We start from the raw sequence: 15,809 nt of genomic DNA, 5'->3' as shown, positions 1-15,809 counted from the left end.
TTTGTGTCTCCTGTACGAAGTCTAAGGACCAGGACGAGCCGCGTACATCTCAGATTCCAGAGCAGTGCACTTCCTGTTGCCCAAGATCATTGTGGGATCAGAGCTGGCAGGCAACTATCAAAAACTCAAAACAGGAATGATTTCATTCTTATAGAGTTATCAAGGCACATTTTAAGCATTGCATATACAAGGGTAGATTTAAAAATGTTTCACACTTCCACGTTTTCTTCTTCACATATGCTTCCATCTAGCAAAATCCCACCACATTAATGAGAAAGATCTTTACCTTCCTTGTGGTTATGCATAATCTTAACTAAGCAAAACATGCACCTTCCACCCAAATTTAAGTTACTTAAGCTACATTAGTTAAACATTATTTTGTTAATGTGCCAGTGCCACATTCTGATATATTCTGGTTTGGATGGTGCACTCCCACTCTTTTCCCAAAATACAGAAAGTGTCTCCAAAATACTGCACACCTCCAAGAAAAACAACACACTAGTGGACAGATGACAGTTTCTTGCTAAGGCTGAGCACACTCCTTCCCCTATTGAAGAGGGAATCGAATTTGGATTTTCTGAAATTTGCATCACTTCCTGGTAAAGGCACATTTTGTTTTCTTTTTTTTCCCCTGTCTTTAAACCTCCTTAAAACCCCTCGAAACCCAGCCAAAATCCAAACCAAAGTGGCTGAGCCAGCTTGCACTACACTTTATCAGTCAGCCTTTGACCAAAGTAAGAAACCCAGACTTCCCAGAGGTGCCTCTGACCAGCAGGCCCAGATTCCCACTGTGGCATCAATGCACACAAATGCATCATGTCTGCCAGGAAAAGATAAAAAAGCACAGTCTGCAGATAAAAATTCTGCTGCTAAGTCACAGGTCCATCATGCATATACTAGAAATATGGAATAAGAGGAACCCAGGCTCTTCTAGTGATAACTCTTGTTTTAAGTGAGATTACCGTTTCTGTTTTCTTAAATCTCTTCCCAGTCCAACTAGTCTTTATTGAAGTTTTAAGCTAAGAGAGCTTCTTGCTAATTCTTCCTCCCTAGTTCTGTCAAACTGACTGTTGTTCAGTCTATGCCCTGTCCCTTAGTCTGAAACCCCTGAAGAGCTCTCCGAAGCTTAATCTGGAAAGGGAAAACGTTCTCCTATTAAAACATATTCAGCAGGAGCTGGCAGGTCTGAGTTAGATACACAAAATCCTAACAGTGAGAGCTCCACAAATCCACCAGCACCTGCCAGCAAGGTAAGGAGCAGAAGTGACACCCACCTTATCTGTATGGTTTCCAGGGCAGGAGTTGGTTGAAAGAGCACACATTTCTCAGATCTTCTACATCTCTCTGCCCCCGCCCTGGATTCTCTCAACAGATCCTCTGGCTATACCCTTTACCAGTAAAATAATGGAAACCCTTTTACTCCCATCATGGCTACACTTCTGCCCTTTTGTATGAGCCTGTCCACCAGTGTGAGAAACTGCACTAGGCTATAGTGGAGAAGACCTAAATGAGGCAGAGATGTTCCTCACATAAAACTATTTTAAAAATTGACATTTTATAACCTTTTTTTTCCCCTCTCTGTCAGAGAGGGATGGAAAAACCCTCTCCTTCCTCCCAGCCTTATTTTCCTGTTTGATTTTCAAAGGAACACCACCAGACACAAAGACTATTTACTAATAAGGGGACTCTGAGAAGTTAACAGTGATCTTGAGCATTTGAATATACTGTCTGCAGTTACGCTGACCATAAGGTCCTAAGGTTTCCCGCTCACTCCCTAAGTGGGGAACATCCCTGTTTGGTTTGGCTCAGCTTCCCAAAGTGCTGCGTCACTAACTGGAAACAGGCGGCTTTGCAGGGAGATTCCAAGAAGAAGCCCACAGGAGCAATGCAACCACAAGCACCACTCCTCAAACCAAATCAGGGGAAAATACAGATGCTGAAGGAACCTGGTTTTTTCTTGGTCCCTGGCTAAGCTAACAAAAGAGGGTTTAAGTGTCTCTGTGTTGCATATAACCACAGTGAGGAACCTGAATGTGCTGGTTACATTAATTGTGCCCTTGTACTTCAGAGAAATCTTTGTTTAGAGACAAAAAAAACAACCTCCTCCCTGCTGCTATGAGACAGCACCAGGCCATGTGTAACCTCAGGGCTGCTTCTACACCAGGCCCTTCTCCCCTCCAAAGTCCAGAGGGAAGATCAGCTCCTGTGTGATTACAGCTCCAGTTTGAGATGTGTCAAATATCTCTGCTTAATGCAGGAGCTCTGAAGCAAAGCATCACCCAGACACATTTCAGATTGTCACAGCGCTGCCTCAAAGCTCACACACAGTGCAGCATCTGCCAGTGACTGAGCTGGTCAAAGAGCTGTTTCCCAGCACCAGCACAGCCGTCTCTCTTTGGCACACAGTGCAGACCTCTGATGTCACAGCCTGGGCTGCACACAACACATCGCATTTCCTTACCCCACCTGCCTCCACACTTCTTCACACCCCTGCTCGGTCCAGGTTTTCTCAGGCATTTGTTCACTCACTTCATATCATCTCCACAGAATTCTGACTCCCATTTTTCCCTGTTGCTTGACTAAACTGATAGACTGCAGCCTGCCTGCCTCAAACACCAGACTTCTTGTTGGAGATCTAAGCAGAAGTAGGAATTGAGATTTTTGGGACATCCACTGAAATAGATTTTGAGACAACGCTCTTAAAGGGCTCAACAGAGATTTTTGGGACACCTGACTTAAGAGGGCTCAATTAAGAGAGGACATGTAAGTCAAGAGAGACCCCTCCAAGGCCTCCTGGCAGTACTCTGAATAGCCAGTCATGTCTTGTCCTGTCCCTCCACTGCCACAGGTTACCTTGCACACCAGAATGATGAAGGCAGACTTAGACTTGCCCCACAAACTAAGTGGTGCTGAATGACCAGCATTGCTCATTTATTCCATCCCCAGAGAGGCTCTGGAGGTGACCCCCAGCAGCACGTAGCTTCAGCCTCTCCTGGTGGAGCCTGACCAGCCTGACAGGATCATCAGGCTGAGGAGCTTCATTCCTTGCCAGACATTCTCCAGGAGGCACTCCATGCTGGGCAGGTCAGGAAGAGGCCACTCCACGCATGCAGCAGCATTCCCCCACACACACCATCACATCACAGGCACTGGGACTTCATGCCAGAAGGAGAAGCAACACTGCTTTAGAGAAGATGGGCACCCTCCTGGTCATTGCTGTGTTTCCAATACAGCTTTTGGACACTTTAAAACCACATCTGCTATCCACGCTATACTAGAATAAAATATTTTTGCTTCTAGCATATTCTAGAGAAAAACCAAAACAGCATTACCACTACAAAAGGTTATGCCATGCCATAGAAACAGTTTAAGGCAGTATCTTCTGTCTGCCAGCTACCTAAATACAGAGATACCAAGAAAGAAAAATGACTTGCCCTTCCCAGATGTCCGATGCCCTCTCCTCCTCCTGTTTCAATTTGCATGTCTAAATTAAAGACTATTTCCCTATAAACTATGAGGAGACTTACCCTGGATCACATCACAGGCTTGTTAAAGTGCTCAGAAGTTCTGGACAGGCATTAATGAGGTAAGGCCTGCCACAGCCAGGGGATTTTAAGCTTCCTTCAGCTGATGGTAGAAAAGTACAGGCGTGTAGTTGATGCACAGAGGCAGAGGGACAAGAACAATCTTGCACTGTTAAACGCTGGGGTAAAAGTTGGTACCATATCAACCACCACCTTCCATTACTTATACCTTTAAAATAAAAGCTACAAACTTTGCTTTTTTATCTGCTTATTTACCCCATCTTCTCACACATTCCCTTCTTCCTCACACCTCACCCTGCCTTGCTTTCTGCTTTTCCTCTGCCCTTCCCTTGTCAGGATCGAAGACCCTTGGCACACTGACACCAATCACGTGTGTTTTACCCATTCTATCTCAGACAGAGGCTTGGAGAATACAAGGCCACCTTTGGCATTCAGCTTCAACAGGGAATACATAAAGGTGACCCTGTATTTTGGGACTAATGTCTTTTTTTCTTTTTTCATCTTCTCCTTCTCCATCCGCCTTGTACATTTTCCTTCTTTATATGTGCCAAGAGGTGTCATGATAAACACAAGCATTCAAAACAGCTTGAAGCAATTAAAGCACTTATTTAAACTTCACTGAAATCAACAGTTCATGAAAATTACCAAATGCTGTGATGTATGTTATGCCTTGAAGTATCCAGAATCAACAGGCCCAGCAATAAAGTTTTATAGCATTTCAAGTTAGAAAGGACTATGAAACCTTCCTAATCTTCCCTGTCCTAATCCACTGTTTCCATGAGGTACCCTTACATAGGATCTAATAATTTGTTGAAATATAGCTGCCAGAAGAGAACATGGGTATGCCTCAAAGACTGAGGAATGAGCATTTTTCTTAATTCAAGTATATTTTAGCATCTTTTTTGTTATGCTTTCTAAGTCTTGATTTCCAGTATATATTTGCCTGTCCCATAGGTAGACACATTTTTTTTGTTCCTAGTCACATAACTTTGCTTCCAGATCATGGATGAAAACCTTGAGAAGCCTCTTGTCTGGCACCTTTTTGCAGAACACAATAAATCTATCCTCTGACACCAATTCTCCGTTAGCAACTACTTTGAGTCAGTCTTTTCATTCCATACACTTTGTGGTACAATCCTTCAGCCAATACAATTAAATAAATAGCCAATTGCTTGCAAAATTTCTCCATTTACTATCATTTTTTTTCATCTGAAAGAATGAAACCAGGTTTGTTTGACTATATCTGCCTTACATTAAATTCTACCTACTAGGGTAAAATCCTATCTGTATTATTGCACTCTGTGTGAATACTAAAAGATTCAGAGTATTTTTACATATCTTTGGTACTAGGATCTCCAGTGCATAGTTTTAATTTCCTCCCCTTTACTCTATTAATTGAATATTTTCAGCTATTTCCTCATAATGTCATGACCCAACAAAAAGCCAAACGTCCCCCCTGGGACCTTCCAGCTTATCTCTATTTCCAGTTATCTAGATTTATTGGTTCCAAGACATTTTGCAACCTGATTACTGACAGTGGCTAATTTTCACATGACACCATTTAGAGAAGTCTCCTTTCTACCCTTACACTTAACAATATTATGTTTTCCCCTTGGATAGTCTTTGCTGATCATCATCATCTTCTCTTTACTTCACACCAATTTGTTTTTACCCTTCTCTAACCTGTAAGCATTAGATCAGACAAAAAGAGGAAAGGTACTACCAGAGGACATTAGCAGTTTAAAAAAGGCACAGCATAATGATATCTCAATATTCATAATCCCCTTTATGATAATTTTAATCTAAGCACAAAGCTCTGAAGGGATCTTGCTGCGAGTACAGAAATATTCATTATCTGAGTGTTACGAGAACCACAGCTGAAATCAAAGTTTTCAGACACTCTATTCTGGTACTATTACTGAAAATGACATTACATACATCACATGAAACTGAGAAAGATGCCTCAAGAATAGCAATGTTAGCTTAATATCAACTGTTCTGATCCCACCACTTCCTCAAAGTCCTCCAAACACCTGTCCACTTTAAAGCAATACATATTTAATGTTTGTAATAATTTCTCACAAACCTGCTACTTCAACCACTTACTTTTGCTTCTGTTCTTGGAATTCTCCCAAATTAGCCTCTTTCAGATACCCAGGTGTCAAGAACTGACAAGTCCTCAGCCAAACTGTGACATACTGACACCTGCAAAAGCCAGGTTTTTAACAATTTCCCCAAACCATATTTTTCAATGCTTTCATGATCACAATAGCAGCAGTACTGTTAATTGGCCATCCCCAGCCACAACCCAGTCTCCTTTGCACCCAGACTTTACAGCTTTCTGCACTCAATAACTGCTTCAGAAGTCTCTTCAGCAATGCAAGTTTCTGCAGACTCTGGCTTCTTGCTTACAATTCCAAACTCCCTTCACCCCCTCCAATGCCTGTGAATTTGAAACAATTTCCTCGTAGCTCCAGTGGCTCCATCCTAGCCACCACACCATATAATGTCCCTCTTGAGCACTAAAGTCACATCTTAAAATCTAGCAGGCAAAATTTTTTCCCATCCTCAACTAATCTTGCTTGCAAGCTGTTCCAAGCAAGGTTCTTTTTCATTAATGCTAAAAAAATATGTTCTGGACATGAAATGCCTTAAAACTTTTTAGAAAAGTAATGAAGATTTTAACTGCACATTTTTGAAAGTCAGTGACACCTTTTGTGTTCACTTTGATCTTGTAGTGTTTGTAGCTGAGAAATATCTGGCAACATAAATTAAGTTCATCTGTTCCCTGTGTTATTTCTAACATATTTCTAACAACCCAACAAACAGCAATGGCAATAGGGAAACATTCCAAGTCACAGAGCAGGCTCTCCAAAGCACTTTTCTGATGGAAATTTAGCTGAAATTTTGCTTTGAATCAGTACAGCCAAATGAGAAGTCACAAGTCACCCTGGGCAAGTACTTTTCCTCTTTTAGTCTTCTGGCAAGCGACAGCATCCACTGAAAGCCACGAGGAGCAAAAGAACCGCAAAAGCACTAAGGCTCTAGGAGACAAATTTTGCATCCAGAAAGCTCATGCCTTAAAAACAGTGCCAAAGCTCATTCCTGCCATGCCTGTTCCTGCAGGCAGTCATGCCTGAGCGGGGCAGAGAACGGCTGCAGATCCCGAGGGAGCAGCACCCATGCACATCTGGAGCTCTCCTGCAGCTGTCAGCTCCTGCCCTCTCGCAGAGAGCCTCAGGCTCAGCTCCTGCAGGAGGGCTGTGAGGAAAGGGCTCAGCCAGGCACGCAGACACTGAATCATGTGGATGGCACTCTCCAGCTGGAGAGGCAAGGGGGAAACGCTTTGCAGTGAGAGGAAGGGCAGATGACTCACAGCCAGCCTAATGGACACCCCCAAAGAGCCCTCAGTCCCTGCAGCATTTCACCAAGGAGCACGCAAGGCATTAGAGTCATATGTAGGCAGTGACAGTTTGCCAGTTTTTCTTTTTCTAAAGAGAACCTTTCTGCTTTATGCACTTTTTCTAAAAAATACATCTTACCAGCCTGCCTGAAAGCCCACACCACACGCCCAGCAGTGCAGGGGGGAGGCACAGGAGGAGGGGAAGGGAGCTGCAGCACCAAGGAGCTCCAACAAGACATAACATCAGTGCTGATGACGAGGCCAGCTACACCCATGATGAGAAAGACAGATGTTCTGCAGAAAGTCAGTCACTGCCTCATATTAGCAGTTATGAAAGTGGAGAGCTCAGACATCATATTTTCCTTCAGTCTTCATCCTTTGCTAGCCAGGACAGATTCCAGAAAGCCAGGTGTCTGGCTGCAAGAAACACCACAGCCTTAGTTCTAAGTTCTTAGTCTTGGCTCCTCCTGAAGGCATCACCGTGTCCGTAATATCCCAGCCTTTCTAAGGCAACCGTGTCATCACGGCTCTGTGGTGAGAAAATCCAGGAGAGAAGATCAGCTCTCTGCTGCTCCTGAATTCTGGACACAAATCTCTCCTGTGGGCACCAGAGGCTCCATAAACAAGAACACACATGTCTTCAGATAACCCCCACAAAATCAAAACATTGCAGGCGGATTACTGAAACCAACAAAAGAACCTATTTTTTTCCTAAGACTAGGAGAAAAAGCACCCTCGGAATAAGCATTCTTTTGTGCACAGAATTTGCTCCAAGGATGAGGGAACAGAGATCTGCTTGGTATTAAAGGACTCCAGACTGGGGCTTTTTTGGTTGGGTGTTTTTCAGGTTTTAGGTCTACAAAACCTCCTCCATGCTACTCAAATGAACTAATCCATGAGGTGGCCTCTTCCCACACACAAAGTTTCAGGGCAATCCACAAAAAGGAAATAACACAGGTATGAGGTAGCATAGACAAACAGCCTTGAATTTAACCAGTCTGCTGCCCAGCAGTGCCCTGTCTCAATGTGAGCAGGTCAGTGCCTTGAGTCCAGACTTCTATAAAAGGAACTGCAGCACAGGTCCAGCTGGAACGGGGCTCAGGTCATCTCCAGCCCAGCCTTCTGCCCAAACAGGGCCAACACTAAGCTAAGACCAGCTTACTGAGGGCTTTAGCCAGTCAGGTCTTAAAAACTTCCAAGGAAGGAGGTGGTGCAGTCTCCCTGGGCAGCTCTCTCTCCAGTGCTCATTTATCCTCACTGTGAAGCCCTTTTTCCTTACCAGTCTGAATCTCTCTCACTTCTGCTGATGTTCATTTCCTCTCACCCTCCTGCCATGCTGTGGTGTAAAGAGCCTGACTCCTTTTCCACTCGTTCCTACAGACTTTCACATCACAGCATCCAAACTTTGGAGAAGAGAAATTAAACCACTACTTCTAAGCACAGCAACTGAAAGATGCTTCTCTTGCTTCATAAGTCACCATGTGCTTCAAGACTTTTGCCACAGCCAAGGAGTCTGCTCACATCCAAAATCAGGGGCAGCATTCAACATCCGTGGTGCATAACAAGGGCAAATTGTCTTTCTTTCCTCCTGTCTACTGGAGATGAGCCCATCTCTCCCCAAAAAGCACACTCCTTACCTCTGCAGGCAACTTCAGCTGCAGCAAGAGCTTGGAGATGAGCACTGCAGGGTCACCAAACAGCCTGGGCTCATCCCAGCAGAGCTGCAGGAGTGCAGTGAGCCCAGCTCCAGGTGAGCCACTAAAGCCCATCAGGAATATTGCTCTTTGCCCCTACATTAGGAGCCTCCTCTGACTTCTGCCCTGCATCACTGCTCAGGATACATCCAATTTGGCAAGGAAGGAGGCCTGAAGCTCCCTAAGATATCCAAAGCTCTCTAAGAGGTTATTAGAGCAGCCTGGTCTCTATTTCTCCCTCATATGACTGACAGATTGCATGAAGGGACAAAGCCAGCCCCAGTACAGCTGCAGAGGAATGCTTTTCTTTGGCAGAGAGGAGAGAGATGAAGTGGGTGTCACATTTTTCCATTAAATTTTTGCCTGTCACCTCAGCAGAGCCAGATCACATACAGAAGATTGAAAGCCAGTTTGCAGCAGATGGCAAAAAAAATAGAAGGTAGTAGTTTCCAAGACACAGAGAGGTCACTGGCAGTATTCAGCTCCACGTTTGGATGGATGGCACCTATGGGGACAGCTCTAGCAATTAAGGTCTATCCCATTTAACCCCACTTTATTTTCTCACATAGCCTTCTCTGCTTCCTTACTCACCCTCAGGAGAGGGAATGCTCATAATTTGGTAAAGTCTGTGTATCCTTCCAGCACACATTTAGCACTCCACTCAATCCAGTGACTTTCTTTTCTGCAGTTGTGATTTGTGTCTGACAGCTCGCAGACAGAAAGAATGAGGAAAAAGTCCCTGCTCTGAAAAGCTCAGCATCTCAGACTGAATGTGCACCTCAGCAAAGCCTTGTTAAACCCCACCATTTTTCACCTGTCTCTTCTCTCCTGCCTATTACTCACTTCAGAGAGCTGAAAGGGCAACATATTTGCCAGCAACATTGTGGCCCTAAGCCAAGCTTATTCTTTGCATGCCATTCCATTTGCTTTTATGAAAGAAAAATCATTTAGCATCCAAGGCAGCTTCCACTTTTCACCAGCACTTGACATCATGGAGGGGTGGTGGGGCCATGGACCAATCCGACACCAGTGCTTCCTTGAAAATCAGGTCTGTCTGTTTTTCTGCTACATACCCACATCTTTCTCAAAGAAGCCTTTTTCCTACTGACCCTTGAACAAATACCTCTTCCAGGCTAACCCCGTTCTTTCCAGTGACATCCAAATCACAGTCTGCTGGTATCAAATAAATACACACATGCACATCAGGTGTGCATCTAAGCACAACTCATAAATCTACTCTGACTATTTTCACTGCACATTCACTTAGCTCAAAATGCAGTTCCACTATCCCTTCCCTAGCCAAATATTCCTACCTGCCCTTTCACACCAGCATCAGTACCTGGGCTGCTACAGGGCAAGCTGTGTCAGGGACCTGATAAACCTGAAAGCTAATTTCTGGCAAAAAAAAAAAGTCATTTCAAAACTGGATGAGTTTCCAGGCAGCTGCCACAACAGCCTGTGGTTACATCCAGGTGCAGAACTGCACTGTCGGGTCCTGTCACCCACAAAAAAAAAAAACTCAGCCAGAAGGCATCTCTGTGATTCAGAGAGACATGAATAGAGAGCAACAGCACAAAAGAATGTGCCCTCCTGAAAACACAGACTAAGAGCTCTACTGTGAGAGCACCCCTCAGGGACCCACCAGGAATCTATTTCTTTTGGAAAAAGGCAAGATGCTATAAGGAATCAGAGGAGTTAAAGGGGGGGACCTTGTAACCTCAGGGTTGGCAGCCAAGACAGCCCGTGACAAATGCCACCAAGCCAGGTCAGACAGCCTGTGTCTGACAGCAATTTCACCTATCAGTAATTGCTAAGGTCTCACCCACAAAATGATCCTTCACGAAAAGCAAGAGAAACAGCCTAAGACAGAGGATACAGATGATGGATGTTGAAACCAAGTATTATGAAGTGACTGGAAAACAGCTTTTGGGAATGCAGGGAGGAAGGTGTACAGACAGCAGTAAGGACAGCAAGGCCTGATAACCAACATTAGGATGCAAAAAAGCAGCACCTATCTGCAAGTGCAAAGCCAGCAGTAAAACTTGCCAGGTCAGAGACAGGGGGCTATGTTCAAAGTGTCTTCAAAGCAACAACAAAATATCTCAGGGGGACCAAGAGAGAATGAGCCCACAGTGAGACAGAACTCCCAGCTCTTTGGAGGAAGGAGTAGCCAGCAATGCACAGCACACACTGGCCTTCTCTACAGACACAGGTAATACTAAAAAAGCAAAACTGCTTTACTAAAAACTAGTCCCTGTCCCAGGACAGGGGAAACTCACTTAGCCCTAGCTAAGAAGGAACTCTTCACATTGCTAACAAAGACCTGCAAAGAGCACAAGTTCCCACCAGCCCTGTAGATAAGCTGAACAACTCCAGACACAGGAAAGCCCTGTCTGGTAACACCATAAGTGAAATTCCTTCACCCCTGCTATCGTGCACAACCTGCCTCATGTGTAAGGACTGGCTTTCCAAAGGAAACATTTACAGAGCACAGTGCACATCAGTCACGTCCATTAGGAAAAAGAATAAATACTGTGTTTGTACATTATGCTGGCTTATTCCTATCTACCATGCTTCAAACTTGGTCCCAGGACAGACTAACATTTTTTCCAGCTCCTGTCTTCACTGCAGATCAAGCACTTCACTATACAGTTACAGTTAGCAACTCAATACCCCCCTTTTTTTTAATTTTAACTGTCAGAAAACAGCAGGGTAAAGTTTCACAGTCTCCTGCTTGTGTTTATCTCTCCTTTTAGAGGAACTGTAGACCAGTTAGACCCATTACAAGTACATGACATGTCTCTTGGCAAACTGGAATAGTTTTCTTATTTAAATTTGGGAAGAAAATGAGGAGGATAAATGATTTTCAGTGCAAGGCACCGTGTACAACTTAATTGTACAACTTAATTTTGCTGTTAAGCAGTTGTGATGTTGACTTTTTTATTGATATGGAAAGTCATTGACAAAATTTAACACTACTGCTTTGTATGAGCTCTGTATACAACTATTTAAAAATCTCACTTTCTCATTTCCCCTCCTCACTGCAATTTTGGAAAAATTTTTGCAAGTACTGCCTGTACAAATATTTTATGTGAAGTCAGCTGCAGGTGTATAGAGAAGAAAGAATGAGGGATTTCAGCTTTATGGGCAACAGACCAAACCCCATGTGCAAATAAATGAAGTAGTTCTCCCTCTACCAAAATGAAACAAAAAATGGATCCAACTATAGTGACACCAGAGAGCTACATGCAGCCACCACAATAAGATACAGCCAGCTCCACATCCACACCCGCTGCAGTAAGCGCAGCTTTCAATTAAATACACACAGACTGTAAAAATCAAGCCCTGTCATCCATTAAAATAAGGACTGCCATACTCCAAAAGCTCAAGGTACTCCCTGGCAGTTCATCCAGAAGCAGCTTTCCTGCAGAAGTCATTAGAAGCACAAAGTAGCAGCAACCATCGTTTTTTGTGGCAGAGGAAATGAGTCACCAGGCGAGCACAGCTGATGTTCAGAGGTTTGTGATGGGAAGGAAAGGCCAGCTCAGAGTTTCCCCAAGCTCATCTTAGATGACAATCACAACCCTGACCATTAACCCTCACCTTTGGTTTTGCTTTCACAGGGAGACAGAAACCTGGTAGTAGCAGCCTAGGAAGCCTCCTCCTTTCATTCCAGCCTGCACTACACCCCTGATCCAGGGCCGAGCTGCCCATAGCATCACCAGTGACATGGACACAGGATCTCAGGGCTCAGACACCACTTAGGCAACAGCAGCAGCAATGTGACATTTCACTAATTTCAATGTTTTCATGAGTTCTAAGTTCAATAGGCAGGCTCTTTAACAAATAACCCATTTGGACTACTTGGCAGTTGAAATTACCCTCCAGTTAATCACTCATCCAGACACCCAGGACATGACATGTAGGAATTTAGTCCTCAATATCTGAGCCAGCTGCTGTCCCCCTATACCTGTAGGGCAGCTGCAGTTCTACATGGGCCAAGCCAAGATCACATCCATGTTTGCATTCTGCTGCATTTTGCTACCATCTGGAAGCAGCAGCTCATGTGTTAAAACGGCCATGAAAATGGGGGAGGGAATAGAACTGCCTCCTCAGTATTACATAAGGAGGTTTTAAATGTCAAAGAACCACCTGCCTTTCAGCCCCCATCCAGCAATGGGACAGGTAGCTGGCATTTCACGGTGTGTTTGTCAGACTTACCCATCTACATCAGATGTGGCACTTGTCACAGAAGACAGGGTCCCAGCTAGGCCATGTCCAACCACAGATCAATTCCACTGAATCCCTAGGGCCTCCAGCAGAGCTCTCCTGCTTCAGGCCCACCTGTGCACTATGGAAACTAACATCAGCAGCCAGAAGCTGGAGGTTTTGCCACCTGGCCACACTCCTGGTCCCCTTGGCCAGGTGTTGTGTTTCCTTTCTGTTGAACCACCAGAAAAAAAGCACAAAATAACAATAATAACACTAATAATAATAAACACGCTGCCTTGCACAGTGCCAGCACATGGCACTACCAACACAATCACAACAAACTAAAGCACAGCTGAAGATTATATAATGCAGACATGTGACACATACCATGAACACGCCTCTGGGAAACATTTCAGCCTTTGCTTCCATGGGAAACCACTCAGAAAAATAACTGCTATAAAGCTATCTGGCATGCAGGTGAGCACTGTGAGGACTTTAACGAGACTTTAAGCTCCAGGTTTGTTGCCTGCCAATGGCAGAGCTGAGCTCCTCGAGGTCCCACTTTCTTCAGGTACAGCTGATATCACTGACAGCACCAGTGGGGTGAGGGACAGGCTTCTCACACAGCTCCAGGCACCGGTGAAATCATCAGCTGTTAAAGAGAAATGTAAATCCCCAGGAGGTTGGATTTCAGCCCTGGTAATTAAGGCAGGCTGGAACAGTTTAAAATAGAGGTCAAGTTTTTAAGTGTATGCATACTTTCACACATGCCTGCTAGTGTCGAATCAACAAGAGCCAGGAACAGCCTTTTTGGTCATAGAAAGGTTAGATTTCAACTCAAAATACACAAAAGGCAGTTGGCACAGAATTCTCACCCTCAGTCTGTACACACAGGTCTGAGTGGAATGACACTGACCCTTCTTCCTGCTTGTGACCTCTCCCCACAGTCATCATCATCTTCTCCCTCCTCCCCCTGCCAGTCCAGCTCACAGTCCCAGGCTGCTTCACTGTCCCAGAGACTTTTCCCAAGCCTATGGTTTCCTTGGATGCAGACCTTCACATCCAGCTAAGGGGCACCTCAGGAGTGTGTGAAGACCAGAAGATGCTGTAGGACACATGTTCCTTGGCTGTGAGGGTGACAGCACAGGTCACGGGCACTCCTGCATAGGGGCCACGGGAAGGGTCTCCTCATCATCCCCATCTTTCCAGAAAAACCCTGCAGTAAGTTTACAAACAACAGAGTAACTGAGTCAAATCAGTCCTCCCAGATGGAAAGCACAGCCCAGGAGAAGAACAGATGTTTCATCCTGAGAGCTTTGTTTGTTTTGGGTTTTTCAAACGATTCTATGAAGTTCTGGCCAGAGGTAAATAGAGACCTTGTGTTTCATGGTATCAAGCACGGTATTTTCCTCCAAATGGCAGGGCACATTTGGAGAAAAAAGGTTCAACAGGTGCAAGTGTGAGGTTTTTTCACTCTAAAGAATGTCAATTTCATAAACATTATTTTCTTCTTTAAAGAGTGCAATACCTTACTACACCTACTTTATAGCATTTAGTTGGGCTTTTTTCCCTGAAAATTCTTTCAGAAGAATTCCACAAAAAGCCAAAAAGAGAAATTTATTTCATACTTTTTATTTGGCTTCAAGAGGGTCTCTGAAGAAATCTTAAACTCCTAAAAAGACCCAATCAGCAAGACAGCAAACATAAACAAATCAATGTCAGTGTTGTAATCACAGCCCAAGATTTTGCAGATCCAGCAAAATGCCCCTTACAAAATGCTCATCTTCATAGCATTTGAAGCTGAAAATTCCAAATAAAACTTGAAAACTGAAAAGGGAAAAGTATCCCAATTCCATCTACCATCTTTATCAAGACACACTTAATTCTCAGGGTCCTTGAGATAGGGCAGAAAAGACACATATATCCATGTCACTGCACCACAATTTCTAGCTCAAGTGTAAGATCTCCTTCAAAGCACTAATTAAAGACATAAGAACACTGAGTAAGAACAACAAAAGAGTGGCAACTCTATTCTCATCACAAGGATCCAAACAGAGCAAGAGGAGGTATGCCAGCACAACTGGCGTCTGAAGGGGAACACTTTCCAAAGAGCCTCTCATTTCATTCACAACATTCTTGCCGATAAAGAAAAATAACCACAACAAAACAGCTGTTTGAAGGAAGAGCTTTCCACTGTTAAGTGCTCCTGCTGGCTCTTTTAAAAGCCCGAGCCACCATAACCCGATTGCTTTTCCCGGATCTACCAGAAGATACACATTGCGCAAGAAAGCCCAAGACTTTGAAAGACAAAGAAGCCAAACACTGTTTAAAGATTGTCAGGCGAGCAGCAGGCTCGCTTCCTGATGGAACGAGGCTTGGAGCTTGTGACGGATACGATCCCGGATCAATAAGACTACCACACACAACAAATAAGGTTTTCCTTGTTTGCCTTACGAGACTAACGCCAAGATCAGCAGAGGCAGTGGCTGCGGGATCACCGCTGCTCCCAGGAAGAGCCGGGTGCCTCACTCCGGGGCTGCGTTTGCACATCACCCTCTTGGGTGCAAGGAAGAAGAGCGGAGGCTGCGGCAGCCCCCGCCAAGCGCCATCCCTGGGGCACTGCCGCATCCCCGTGGGCACCACCGTGTTCCTCTGGGTCGCCATCCAAGCATGTGCTCGACACCCACACCGAGTGTTGCCGCCCCGTGCCTCGCACCAGCAGCGGACTGGAGGAGACTTCAGTGCTGCTATCCCGAGGTGCTCCGGCACGCTTCCACTCGGGATTCACACCTACAGGGCTTTACAGAGGTGCGTCGCTGTGCTTGCGAGAAGCCTCCCGAGTAACAGCGAACCAACCGAGCAGACGTTTCCTCGGAACTGTCCTAAGCATGCGTTTTGGCGCAAGCCAAAATATGGGGATTCCAGCCAAAAAACAAACAACAAAAACATCGAAAC

General features: G+C 44.7%; 1 protein-coding gene across 5 annotated transcripts in view; it reads right to left on the bottom strand.

The window, feature by feature from the left end:
* CREB3L2 (cAMP responsive element binding protein 3 like 2) overlaps positions 1-15,809 on the bottom strand; it is a 69,460-nt gene that overhangs the window by 52,938 nt on the left and 713 nt on the right. The window contains exon 1 of one of the 5 annotated variants that reach the window (XM_021552029.4): positions 15,309-15,640. The exons of 2 other annotated variants lie outside the window; for them this stretch is intronic. In XM_021552029.4, the coding sequence (XP_021407704.4) occupies positions 15,309-15,518 (210 nt within the window). In that variant the 5' untranslated portion in view covers positions 15,519-15,640. Of the gene's footprint in view, positions 1-13,241; positions 13,416-15,308; positions 15,641-15,809 lie in introns of those variants that run through there. 2 more of the 5 variants (XM_021552028.4, XM_085568625.1) reach the window with 2 other exon arrangements.

Source organism: Lonchura striata, chromosome 1A (assembly GCF_050655825.1).
Source record: "Lonchura striata isolate lonStrDom1 chromosome 1A, ASM5065582v1, whole genome shotgun sequence".
NCBI lineage: Eukaryota > Metazoa > Chordata > Aves > Passeriformes > Estrildidae > Lonchura > Lonchura striata.
Note: the sequence above shows the minus strand (reverse complement) of the source record. Positions and strands in the feature narration are given on the sequence as shown.